The sequence below is a fragment of the Petaurus breviceps genome, unplaced genomic scaffold (genome assembly GCF_028583685.1).
Source record: "Petaurus breviceps papuanus isolate PSGF00001 unplaced genomic scaffold, PetGlider_PUasm1.0 176, whole genome shotgun sequence".
Taxonomy (NCBI): domain Eukaryota; kingdom Metazoa; phylum Chordata; class Mammalia; order Diprotodontia; family Petauridae; genus Petaurus; species Petaurus breviceps.
The window spans coordinates 11,325,181-11,338,684 of NW_027185771.1; the positions used below are offsets into that span (position 1 = coordinate 11,325,181).

The window sequence follows — 13,504 nt, forward strand, 5'->3', positions numbered from 1 at the left end:
AAATATGTTGATATTACAAAATTGCAATATATATAATATATGTGTGTATATATATACATATATATATGAATTTCTAAGCTTCTAAACTTTTTCTATGTTGTCTGCTGGCCTTCACATATTGTCTACAGCTTCCACAAAACTCACAAAAAATTCCCATTTAATTTCTTATGCTGAACCATGATATATTGAAACCTCAGTGGGGAAAGTTGCGATGTGGGAGGGATAACTGTAGAAGCCAGACTCCAGGGAGACCCCACAGAGAAGGGACTTTCAAAGAATAAGAGCTCAGGAGGCAGTCGCTACTTACCTCTTTCATCAGATCCTCTATTTCAGACCGACTGCAATTCATGTCAGACACTTCATTCACGGTACTGCTGTTTGCCATCCCTATTTTGCCTTTAAAAAAAAAAAAACAGACAAAACCATGAGAAATAGAGACAAGTTGCCACCATAAACTTTGTCAAGATAATGCCCAATGGAGAAGACTCATATGAAGCAATGCAGAGTGAAGGAAGAAGAGCCAAAAGGACAATTTTCTCAGTGACTAACTGCAGCGTAAATAAAGTCAGCATTTAAAGGCCAGAACACTCTCATCAAACACAATGATCAATATTAGTACATTACTGCCAAAGTTAAAGGACACTCACAGCCCTCCCTTCTATGAACAATCAATAAATGAATTATTTCCTGCCAAAATTCTGTATAGGGGGATTTGTTTGGGTATTCATTAAGCAGTATCTATTGTGTCGAGACAAGTTGTACCAATATTTTTTTCAAATTAAAGAAATGCATTTTAAGACCCTTGATGTTAAACTTACTTGAGCTTTAAGAAGATAGAATCTTAAATAAATGAGCTCTCTTGTCCATCGTTTTGGGAAAGAAACAGTGACTGGGCCATGATTCTGTAAGTTGACCAAAGGCAAAAATTTTGGGGGGTAGCAGCAATAACCATTCACATTCCTATAGTGTTTAAGACTTACAAAATGCTTTGCTTGAGGGACAGGATGGTATAAATTTGGAGATTTGTGTTCACATCCTAGCTCTGACACAAAAACTATAAGAATAAAACACTTCACAGCATCACACACATTTATGTATGTGTGTTTGTGTGTGTGTGTGTGCGTGCATATCACAGGTTTCTCATCTGTACAATTAGGGAGATATTTGCCCTACCTCTTTCACAGGGAAGCTTCCAGGAAAATATTTTTAAAACCTTAAAGTATTATGAGAATGAGAGTCATTATTAGCAGCTAGTCTCAGATGTAGGGTAATATAAGCATCAGGAGTTGTTGGTTTGTTTTTTGTTTGGTTTGGTTGGGGGGAGGGGATTTCATTGGTATATGGAACTACCAAAGTAGAAGCATCCTCCCCTTATGCAGACCAGCATTCTATCTGAAACTTAGATGAGCCTCAGAAAATTGTCCACGGTACTGAGAGGTTAAGAAAGCATCAATATGGGGCGGCCAGGTAGCACAGCGAGTAAGAGCACCGGCTCCAGTGTTGAGAAGACCTGGAGATCGAATCCCGGGCTCAGACACTTAGCACCCACCCAGAAACACCTGGCCGTGTAACCTTGAGCAAGTTACTTAACCCCAATTGCTTAGGGGCGGCCAGGTGGCTCAGCGAGTAAGAGCACCGGCTCCAGTGTTGGGACGACCTGGAGATCGAATCCCGGGCTCAGACACAGCACCACACCCAGAAAATAACTGGCCGTGTAACCTTGAGCAAGTTACTTAACCCCGATACCTAAAAAAAAAAAAAAAAAACAAAAAGCATCAATATCAGGTTATAGAAGAGGAAAGTCATCAGGCAAAAATTTCACAAAGTTAAGTGACAAAAGTCCAGCTGAAAGTCAGGTCTTCAGACAACTCCAAGCCCAGGGGTTTTTCTTTTCTACATTGTCTTTTCTATCGTCTTCAAATAACAAAGCTTTTTTGCCTTATCTTTATAAGGTCATACTAGAAATTTCTCAAATATCATCACACAAGAGTTAAGTTTATAAACTAAGCATCTTAAAGATACATGAAGACTTTCTGCCAACTGTATTTGGCAATTTAAAAAATCACATTGACAGGAAATCTCTTTTCAGTCTTTCTGAATGTATGCATGTACACACAATGAATAAAGATTCACTCTTGCAGAAAATTAGACCTAACCTGATAGCAAAGGGCCCAAATGAATGGAGATTTTTCTAGTAAAACCTACAGGACAATTCATTACATTTCCACACCCCAGTCCCACTAACGCTTTTCTCCCAGACTATCTCAATCTCCCAGATTGTTAGGAGGCAAGGCACTATGTCATAATAGACAGAGTTGACTTGAGGTGTCTTCCCTTCAAACGGTGCCAACTTACCCTTACTAACTCTGTTACCATGGGATAGACTTTTAATCATTCTGAACTCTGTGCAACTCTCTAAGACATATTTCCTAAGTGATAGAAAAATTCTGGATGAACTGACACAAATACTGAATGAGGGGTGATACAAGTCCCAAAGGAAGGATACAAAGTTATTATCTAGTCTAGTTTCTTCGTTTTACAAACAAGAAAACCACACTCCAGAGAATCAAAAAGATTTGCTCATGGTTAAACAGCTGGTTATTGGTAAATCCAAATGTGAACCCAGATCCTCTGACATTAATGCCTTTTTTCCTTCCACCATACTGTACTGACTCCCTAAGTCATGTGTAGCAATGAGATTCTCTTATTTCTACAGAATATTTGCTAAAAATTGATTATTCATAAAGGACTATGGAGTACAGGATATAGCCCAACACATATAACCAAGTAAGCCAGTAAGTCAGTCTAAATTTTGTTTAAATAACTTGTACTTCAGGGCAAATCAAAGAAATTCTCCCTCCTAGATTCTCTGGCACCTCCCCCCACTTTTTTTCCTTGGGTATGAAATTCTGGTAAGTTTACACATTCAAGGGTAAGGCTTGCACACAGCTTGAGCAGGGAAGAAAGTTTGGTTGTTTGGACAATATGTAAATGATTCATTTCCTTACCCCAGATAACCCAAATCTGCTTCTTTTTGTTTTTTTTAAACAGGGTACTTTTTTACATTTCCGGAGCCTTGCTGTTTATACAGCCACTCCTAGACATTTGCAAGCCTTGCAATGAAACGTCAGAATAATGTTCCCCCTCCCCATTAAAAATAGTTTGCATTTCTATAGCCTTTTACTGCTCACAAAGTGATTTCCTCATAACAACCGGAAACTTGAATCTGCAGTATCCCTATTTAATGCACCAGAAAACTAGTGACCTAACATGTCAAGTGATTTGGCCAAATTCATGCTGTTAGTAAGCAATGAATTTAAAAAACTGGGTTTCGGTACAAATTAGAGGTCCAGGGAATTTTTTATTCTGCTGTCATCTCCTTTCAAAAATTATAGAATTTGGAGCTGGAAGGGTCCTTGGAGAACATCTAGCCCTGAATTTCTTAACCTTTTTTAAGTCATAAACTTCTTTGACAACATTCTGGTGAAGCCTATGGACTCCCTCTCAGAATCATGTTTTTAAATGCATTTTTAAAATAGAATTACAAAAGAAGTCATTTATATTGAAATTGCTATCAAAATATATTTTTAAAAATAAGTTCATGAACACCAGGATAGGAATCTTTAATCTAGTCCAACCCCTCTCTCTTTTTTTTTTTTAACAAATCAGGTGACTGAGGTTCAGAGATGCTGAGGGATTTTCCCAAGATCCTACTGATAGTAGCAGAGTCAGGATTCAAACCCATGTCCTTTGACTCCCAAACCAGTAGTGATTCTACTGCATACTTCTAGCTAAAAAGGCAGTTTCCCAAAGTTATTCAAAAGTGGATGCAAGCAATTAGGACTGCACCTTCCTTCTTAGAGTTTAGATCCAGAAGAGTCTGTAAAGCCAGGAGAGATCAATAATAATGTCCCTCCTCAATCAAGTTACCATTGATTCCTGCACTCAAGTAAAAAGACCAAATCTAGACCCAGAGCTGACATGCTGTTCTAAATGGATTTTTAAATGATCCATTTCCTATTGGTAGATGTGGCTAGCAGCCTCTGGTGGAATGCCAATAAGCTCCCAGACAAAATTCCAGTCTGTTGTGCCAGGATTCTAATTGATGTGCTGAATTGTCCTGAAAAGTAAACTTCATTTTGTTCAAAGCTTTAATTCATGCTCAAGTATTTTAATGGAATTTTAGAGCTGGCAAGGACCTCAGAGATCATATGTCTGGTCCAATCATCCCCAAGAATCTACCAAGAGATTGGAAAGTCTTATTCCAAAGATGGCCAAAGTTGTCGTGATTGCCACACATCTCTTTCTACCGCACTCCATTCTTTGCAATGTTCAAGATTTCCCAAGGGAATGAGGAACAGACTTTTCTCATTCATATTCCCAGACACTTATACCAGCTATGTGACCCTGGGCAAGTCACTTAACTTTTATCTTCCTCAGTTTCTTCATCTATAAAATAGGGTTAACACCCCCACTGGGGTGAGCACCTACCTCCCAGGGTTGCTGTGAGGATGAAATGAGATGATTTATGTAAACTTTATAGCAAACCTTAATGTGCTACATGAATGTTAGGTAGTATCATCATTATTAATCAGAACAATAAGCCTAGGTGACTTTTGAACACTCCCATGCCTGAAGGATAGTTACATTTTTGCTCTTCTTCAGGAACTATGCGGTAAACTTTGTATGGCTCAGAAATGTCCAGTTGGGATCGATCTGTCACCTCCTCAAAATCTGGGCTCTTGTTCAATGCACAGCGTAACCTAGTCTTCCAAGTGGCTGGTTCAGCTTTGTCCCCTTCTTTAAACTTTCCTTTAAAAACTGCCCAGGCCTAAAAGAAGAAGAAAGAAGGGGAGGAAAAATGGAGAAGGAGACATTCAGTACACTGGCCAATTCTGAAATCATCCAAGATTTTCTGCCATGAAAACGCCAACCCAGCACGCTTAGAGAGCCTTTCCTGCAACACATCCCCTTCCACCATTTTATACATGTGGAAACTGAAGCCTAGGGAGGGGAAGTGACTTGCCCAGGGCCCCAGAAACATTAATAACAGAGCTAGCACTGGGACCTGGGTTTCCTGACTCCCAGCTAATGTTCTGGAGCTAGAAAGGGCCCTTAAGAGGATCTGGTTACACAATGATCATGGATTTAAACTGAAAGGACATTCAGAAGCCATCTAGTCTGACCCTCTCATTTTATATAAGAAGGAAACTGAGGCCCAGAAGACTTAGAATCATAGACTTAGAGCTGGAAGAAACCAGAATCTATCTAGTCAGACCCTTCTCATTTTACAGATAAGGAAACTGAGGCCCAGAGACTTAGAATCATAGATATAGAGCTGGACAACCTTAAAGACTATCGCATCCAGTCCCTTCATCTTACAGATGGGGAAACTGAGGCCCAGAGAGGTGAAGAGACTTTCTCAGAGTCACAGCTAACAAGTGTCTGAGGCAGGATTTTAACCAAAGTCTTCCTTACTCCAAGCCTAGCTCTCTATCCACTACTCCCAGGCTAACTTGCCTAAGGTCACCCAGGGTAGAACTTGAACCCAGATCCTCTGCTGGAGCCAATGAACATTTCACTTCAAAGCTGGCTTCATTTAACAGCTACAAAGGCTTTGAGGGATCATGAAAACCACTGCCTGGTTTAACAAAAGAGCCAGGATTCAAATGCTTGGCTCCCACCTCCCAGATCAGGTCTCTTTCCATAGGATCCTACCACCTTTTAATAAAGACTCTCTCTTCAGTAAAGGATCTAATCCCCTTGAGGTTAAAAAGCAGAAAGAGGAAGTTACTGGAGTTCAAGAGAGTTTTTTACACATTGAACCTCTATCAATTTTTTTTTAAAAACCAGACCCTGGCTACAATTTAGCCTGTAAGGGACATTATGCAAATAGTCTTAACTTAGTTATCTATCCCCCAGTTATTTTTAACAAAAAGTTGTTTTGCATTTACATAGCACCCCCTCTAACCCCACTCCCAGCCTCTATTTTTAAAAGACAATGAATTACTGCGTCCCTTTCTTGTTTTCTACAGTCTCTAGTTTCGGACCTCTCCAAATGTTTGCTAAGGATCCCACCACTGGGAAGCAGAAGACGGCTGAAGTGTGAATGGGAAACTTTGTTTCAAACAAACAGCTTAATTGGCTATTCTGTAGCTTCCAAATCACAATGTAAACATACTTAGGAGGCAAGCTCGAGAAAAGAGAAATCAACTTTCTTTTGGAGGATCCTGCTGGTCAAGATCTTAGGGGCACACGCTTCTCCTCACTTTGTAAGGACCCAACCTCCTGAGGTTGGACTGAATTTTTTTTTACTTTTCACCTAGAGAATTAGATGACGCGGCCCCCATATCTAAAAGTGATCCTAAGGTTGGAAGGAACTCTTGAAACCAAAAAACAGACCCAGAGAGGCAAATAAGCTGCCCAAAGTCACACAGTTAGGACAGGACAGTCCATGCAGCCCAGGATCCCTGGGCCTGGCAGGCTAGGGCTGTTTATTATTTTCTCTGTACCACAGCAACTCTTATGGCATACAGCTATAATATTGGCGTTGTTTAACAAACAGACACAAGAAGGAAATGTAAGGTTAAAGGCCAGAATTCTCTATTCTGATTACCCTCTGAGCTCTGGTTTTGAAAGTAGTACTTACTGCCTATGGGAAAAGCAACAGTTAGCACCAAGAAGAGACCTGGACTCTACTCTTGTGTCCAGGACTAAACAACAGCAGCATTTATATAGCACTTGAAGGTTTCCAAAGAACTTTATAAATATTATCTCATTTTATCTTCACAACAACCCTGGGAGGTATGAGGCGTTATTATCCCCATTTTACAGGCAAACATATTCACCCACAGTTGCACAACTAGTGTCTGAGGGCAGATGTAATTCAGGTCTTCCTAACTCTGAGACCATAGTTGCTAGTTACTGAGTAGCTATGTGAGGCCAGTTTCCCCTCTCTGGGCTTCAGTCTCCTCATCTTTAAGGGGAAACTAGGTTATGCAATGGTTAGAGCCCCAATCCTCAGGAGGTCTCAAATTCAAATTCAAATCTGGCCTCAGACACTAGCTGTGTGACCCTATGAAAGTCACTTAATCCTGAATGCCTCAAAATAATAATAATAACAACAACAGGAAGGGACCAGATCACATATTGAGAACTGGAAGGGCTCTCAGAGGCCAATTCTCTCTCTCATTCTACAGATGAGAAAATTAAGGCTTTGGGAGGTTCATTGACTGCCCCAAAATCACATAGGTAGTAAGGATTAGAGAAGACCATAGAACCCAGGTCTTCTGACTTCAGAATAAGTGTTCTTCCAGGTGGCTCAGCAAGTAAGAGAACCAGCTCCAGGGTTCGGATGACCTGGGGATCAAACCCGGGCTCAAATATTAACACCACACCCAGAAATAACTGGCCGTATAACCTTGAGCAAGTTACTTAACACCGATTGCTTAAAAAAAAAAAGAATAAGTGTTCTTGCCTCAGTACTCTAATAATGGCTACATATTTAGAAGAGGAAAGGAATTGAAAGGTCACCTAGTTCAGTGCCCTCCTTTTACAGATGAGGAAACCAATGCCCAGAAAGAGGAAGAATTATAGTACTTGGAGCTAGAAGACAGCAATGATCCTTTACCTCTCTGGGCCTCAGTTGGTTCATCTGGAAAATGAAAGCAATGACTCTTAAAGTGCCTCCCTCCCAGAGTTATCCTGAATATCCAAGGAAATGATATCTGAGGTATACTTTCTAAATTTCATTGGATTCAAGTCACACTGATTAAGCATCTACAAATGCTCAGCACTGGGAGAGATAAAAAAGTTTAAGTAGGATGAGGTTATTGCCTTCATAAAGATTGTGATGGAGTAGGGCTCTGAGTTATTATTAACATTTATCTTAGGAGATCTCAATATTGACACATCTGGTCAAGTCTATCAGGTGTTTTTTCCACGTGGTGCCAAGCATATAACAGTGTGAAGGCGAGATGTGCTATTATGTCAGGAAGCAGTGGTGAATAGTGAGAGCCCTACATTTGGAGTCAGAGACCCTGAGTTCAAATCTTACCTCTTCTGTTTACTCTGTTAAACACAAGTACATACTCTCTCTGGGACTTAGTTTCTTCATCTGTAAAATAGGGTATTTGGACCAATTGCTCTCTAAAGTCCCCTCCTAGCTCTGAAACCAATGATTCTTGATTGGTTGAAGATTTGACCAACATAAGCCTACTCAGTACTTAGACCTCAGCTCAGCACCATAAAGGAATACAACCCAGTTCCGCCTTCAGAAATGCCTAGGACCAAACAAAAGATGCTACTAAAGAGAACAAGGAAATAGCTATTGGCATTTAAATGGATCAGGTTTCTATAGACTATAAACTACTTGAGGGCAGGGAACAATGTCTCATGTAAAGTCTGTATAGCTGCCAGTGACCAAAACAGGACCCTATCCACAACAGAGTTAACAAATGTTTGTTGCTATATTGTTATTGTAAAGTTCTTAACTTGGGGTCCATGACTTTGTATAAAATGAGACAGTATTTGTATAATATGAGATAATATTTGTATTTGTATAATAAATTGTGTTATATATTTTGTATTGTATAATACAATAGTTGTATTTGTATAATATAAGATGTTTGTATTGTGTAATAAATATTTGATTTGTATGAGATAATATTTTAAAGAGCTTTGCAAGCCTTAAAGTGGAACTTAAATGCTAGCTATTACTATTATTTAATATTTCATAGCAGTATTTCAATGTAATTGATCATTTTTGTAATCCTCTACATTTTGTTTCTGCATTAACCTCCTTCTGAGGAGTACACAGGTTTTACCAGTCTGTTACCAAAGGACACACAAAAGGGGCTAAGATTCCTTGTTATCTAGGGAACTGATTAGGAAATGTGTGGTAATAATGTAACCAGAGAGGTGAGAATTAAGAGACCCAGATGGATTCTGTGCCAACTTCACTTCCAATTTGCCATGTGCTCAGAAAGCAAGTAATTGACATTCTCTGTGCTCCGTTTCCTCTATCTGGCTTAAAGATGCTACATTATATTCTCACTCTTGGTCCTTTATCCTGGTGGCTCATCTGTCCCTGGAACACTGACCAGAAAGATCTGTGCCTTGACTCTTAATCTGAGTGTGGGGTACGGTTCACAAAAAGACAATGTCAGAGCTAGAAAGAGCTTTAGAAGACCTCCAGCCCAACTGACTTCAAGTTACAAAAGGGATGATGAGTTGGGGGGCGGGGGGGAGCACAAGAGAGTCAGAGGGCCTGGGTTCATGTACTGACTCTGTTCCTTGATACCTATGCTATCTTGGGCAAAGTCAACAGGGATTGAAATATTTTCACTCCCTACCTCCCAAACTAGCAGTGAGAGAAGCAATTTAGAAACCTTAAAACATTATATGAAAGTTGCATAAACATTATGGAAAACACTATAAGAAATATCCATTTTAGGGGCGAGTAGGTGGCGCAGTGAATAGAGCACAGGACCTGGAGTCAGGAGGGCCTGAGTTCAAATTTGACCTCAAACACTTAACACTTACTAGCCATGTGACCTTGGGCAAGTCACTTTAACCCCAGTTGCCCTGCCTTTTCCCTGCCAAAAAACAAACAAAAAAAAAAAAAAAGAAATACCCATTTTAAGTGATTTTAAAATTATTAAGCCAACAAAATGGTTAAAGCACACAGATCAATCCTACATGTTTCTATTAATCATTATGTGGAGTAATAGCAGCCAGATAACATGGATTCACATTCCAGATCTATCATCTATAATGCCTGTGCAGCCTTAGGCACATGCCTTAATCTCCATGAGCCTCCATTTCTCCATCTGTATAATGGGAATAATATTATTTGCAATACTCTTTCCCGGAGTAGTTGTGAGATGCAAATAAGCTCATATATGAAAATCATTTAATAAATTGTAAAGCACTAAAGAAATATAGACTGGCATTGTTGATATAAAAACAAACAAAGAAATCTTGGTTAAGGACTTAAATCCCATGGGATCTTGTGAATTTAGACTGCTTCCTAGCTCAAGAGCCTTAGATAATAAGTCCTTTGAGGACAAAGACCCATGTCTCATTCATGTTTATTTCTGAGACAGAGCCTAACATAAAAGCTTACCCTTTTTTCCCCACAGATATGATTTTATTGATATAGGGAACTCCCAGGTGGGAAACTCTCTCTATCAATGCAAATCCATAGCTGCTCAGCAAGTTAATAATCATAGGTTATCTGGAAGCACCAAGAGATTAAGAGTTGTTTGCCCTTTCCTTCTCCAGCTCATTTTACAGGTGAGGAAACTGAGGCAAACACGGTTAAGTGATTTGTCTACAGTCACTTAGCCAGAATATATCAGAGTTCAGACAGGAAGCAAGGTCTTCCTGACTCTTAACACTGGTCTTCTAACACTAAGCCAAGCAACTAAATGTCTCAGTAGATTGAGTGCTGGGCCTAGAATCAGGAAAACTTGAGTTCCAAACCAGTCTTAGACATTTACCAGCTTTGTCACCCTGGATAAGTCACCTGGCATTCATCTTTATCAGCTTCCTTGACTGTAAAATGGTGATTATAATAGCACATAAAACCCAGGGTTGTTATGAAGGTTAAATGAGTAAAGTTTACAAAGCACTTTATATATCTCAAGCTCCTTATAAATGAGAATTATTATTGTTGAATCACAGTTTTTTTCTTATACTTAGTAGATACATATATACACACACATGTGCATACATATGTATACATACACATGTGAATATACCTTCTCACATGTGTGTAGATATACATGCATAAATATATATTATATAATATATACACACATATATAATCTGTTGTAGGACTGACTCGATGAAGAAACAAAAAATTTTGAACTCATCTGCATTTTTGGTTAGCACTGAAATAATTCAAATGTATAATATCGGGTTTTAGGTTAGGAACCAAGAAATATCCCTCAGTGATTTTTTGCTAACCTATCATCAAGGGCATGAATAATTGGGGAAGTAGGAGACTGTTGATAGAACAGGAACAAGGGATAACAGATGGATATATGAATACAAGCAGAACCAAAGGAAGGCTTCTAGCATAGGTCCTCCATGAAGGATGTGGAGAAACACACAAATAAGCACCATATTATTTATGAAAACAAGAATGGGTCACAATCTCTCCTTGTTGAGTGAATACCAACATATTCATGAAATGACAGATCCTTGGTGTCAAAATATATGCCACAGATACAATAGAGAAGGTGAAAGAGATGAGAGAAAATATTATTTCTGAATTTCTGGACTCTGTTTAAAGCAACCAGAAGACTCAAGAATTTAAAGAAAATTAATCATTAAATATTTTAATCTGCCCACTAAATTGAGAAGTGATCCCAATTCAGGCAGATTTCCTGAGGAAAGAAATGCCTTTCCATACCTTGAAAATAGAAGCATCCACCTCCTGATTATAATCCTGCTTGCCGGCATGTTTCCAAGGGATCCGAAACATGCTTTTCTCCTCATTTTCCCAGATGAGCCCAGGATACATATTACTGTCAATTTGTTCAATCAGCCACTGCCGGAGCCTTCTTCCACTATTTCTGTCACACATCCTGAAAGAAAGAAATCAAAGGTCAAGTATTATCAGCCGGTTCCCTACCTCCCAGGCGTTCTATCTAACCACCAAGAAATGCCATATCAGAAAATGGGGGCTAGAAGCATATAAACTTCCTTCATCAGAGAACAGGGAGAATCCAGAAACCTGAGAAGTCACTTGGAAGGAGGAGATAGTGGCTTGCTCTATGATATCAAATGCTTCAATAAAAAAAAAAGAAATCTCATTTTTAATTGCCAATATTACAAATTACATAATGCCAAGCATTCAAATGTAAGGAAATTCTCAGGATTTTTTAAGGAAAAAAATTCATTTTTCAGGTTTTATCAGCTTTGTAGCATGGAAAAAGGCAAAGTCTAAATATTCCAGTCCACCTTGTTGTTATTATTGTTGCTGTTGGTGTTAGTCTTTCAATTTCAAAGAGGACGAGGGACGTCCTGAGTGATGTCTTGACTTCTGGGTGAAGAGGATTTAAGTGAAGCACAGTTGGGCAAAGTCATCAGTCTCATTCTCTCTTTCTGAGTCATTGAAATCCAGTGACAGGACAATAGTCAGGACACTGGGGATGGCAGGAATGAGGTGGATGGTTTCCTTGATACCTGACCAAACTCCAATCACTCCACAGTGCCTGCTTCAGCTGCCCTCATGGCCCTTGGAACAAACTAATGTTGTCACCAGCCCATTCTTCATGGGGCAGGGCAGGGGGAGGGGAGGGAGAGGAAGATCTTCACTTGAGTAGACACACCTCCCCCAATTTACCAATGAATTTGAGGTCTATCAGCTATCCTCAGCCTGTTTTAGCCATCTGCCCCCTAGACAGTTTTATCTGTGTGGCCATTGTGCATACTCCTTGGAGCCACAGATGAGAGTTGGGTGAAGGTAGGCACCAAAGGCAGATGAGCAACCCTGAAAAGGGCTCACATCAGAGATGTTCATCCTCCATGAACACCCCATACACCCCTTTGATCCACTTTAAACATGGAATGGAAAAGCTGTTTTCATACTTAAAAAGAAAACCCTCAAAGTCTGCCAACCAACACTAATCCCACCTTCCTACCTGTGTGACTTTGGACAAGTTACCCAACATCTCTGGGGATCAATTTCCTCAGCTATAAAATGAGAACATTGACCTGTGGAGCTCTTTCAGCTCTAAATCTGAGATGCAATGATCTTTTTTTTTAATGCATTCACTCCTTACTCTACCTAGGAAAATCCTGAGCATCTTTTAGGTGCTTCCTCCTATAGAAGAGCTTTCCTGAACCCTGCTCACTCCACCCAAATGTTACTGATCTATCCTTTTTGAAATTACTTGGTTCATATTAAATTTATTTATTTAATTGTATACATGTAATATTCCCACCCCGATGGAGAATGTAAGTTCCTTGAAGGCAGGAATAATCTCATTTTTGTCTTTCTATTCTGGCACAGCGTTTTGGATGTAGTAATGACTTAATAAATGTTTGCTAAATAGAATTGCTGGATGAATAAATTGATTATAATTCAAAAAGAGAATGAAATTTTGTCCCTGAGTAACCAAAATGATACATTGACCTCATAGTTAGAATGTGAGATTTTGAGTTTGGTTTTTTATCTTCCGATAATGTCATGTCCTACCTAACATATTTAATTCTTCTCAAAAGAAAGCAATGTATTAAGTCAAACATTATTACAGAGGGAGTCAGTTCCATTAGAATAATAGCAACAGTGATACTGATCCATGTTTACACAATATTAAGATATTCACCAAATGCTATTAGAATAGCAAACCTACTAGGTAGGCACTGTGAGTATTAGTATTCCCATTTTATAACCGAGGAAACTGAGAATCAGAGAGAAGGCATGACTGGTCTAGGGACACAAAGTGAACAAGCATTGGAGTCACAATTTATAGGATCATAGGATTCAGAG

At 39.3% G+C, this 13,504-nt stretch overlaps 1 protein-coding gene across 3 annotated transcripts in view; it reads right to left on the reverse strand.

Moving 5' to 3' along the window:
- IRF8 (interferon regulatory factor 8) overlaps positions 1-13,504 on the reverse strand; it is a 38,332-nt gene that overhangs the window by 15,560 nt on the left and 9,268 nt on the right. For all 3 annotated transcript variants that reach the window (XM_069085614.1, XM_069085613.1, XM_069085615.1), the window contains exons 2-4: positions 11,420-11,594; positions 4,648-4,831; positions 308-396 (exon numbers count right to left, since the gene is read on the reverse strand). In XM_069085614.1, coding sequence (XP_068941715.1) covers positions 308-396; positions 4,648-4,831; positions 11,420-11,593 — 447 coding nt within the window. In that variant the 5' untranslated portion in view covers position 11,594. The remainder of the gene's footprint in view (positions 1-307; positions 397-4,647; positions 4,832-11,419; positions 11,595-13,504) is intronic.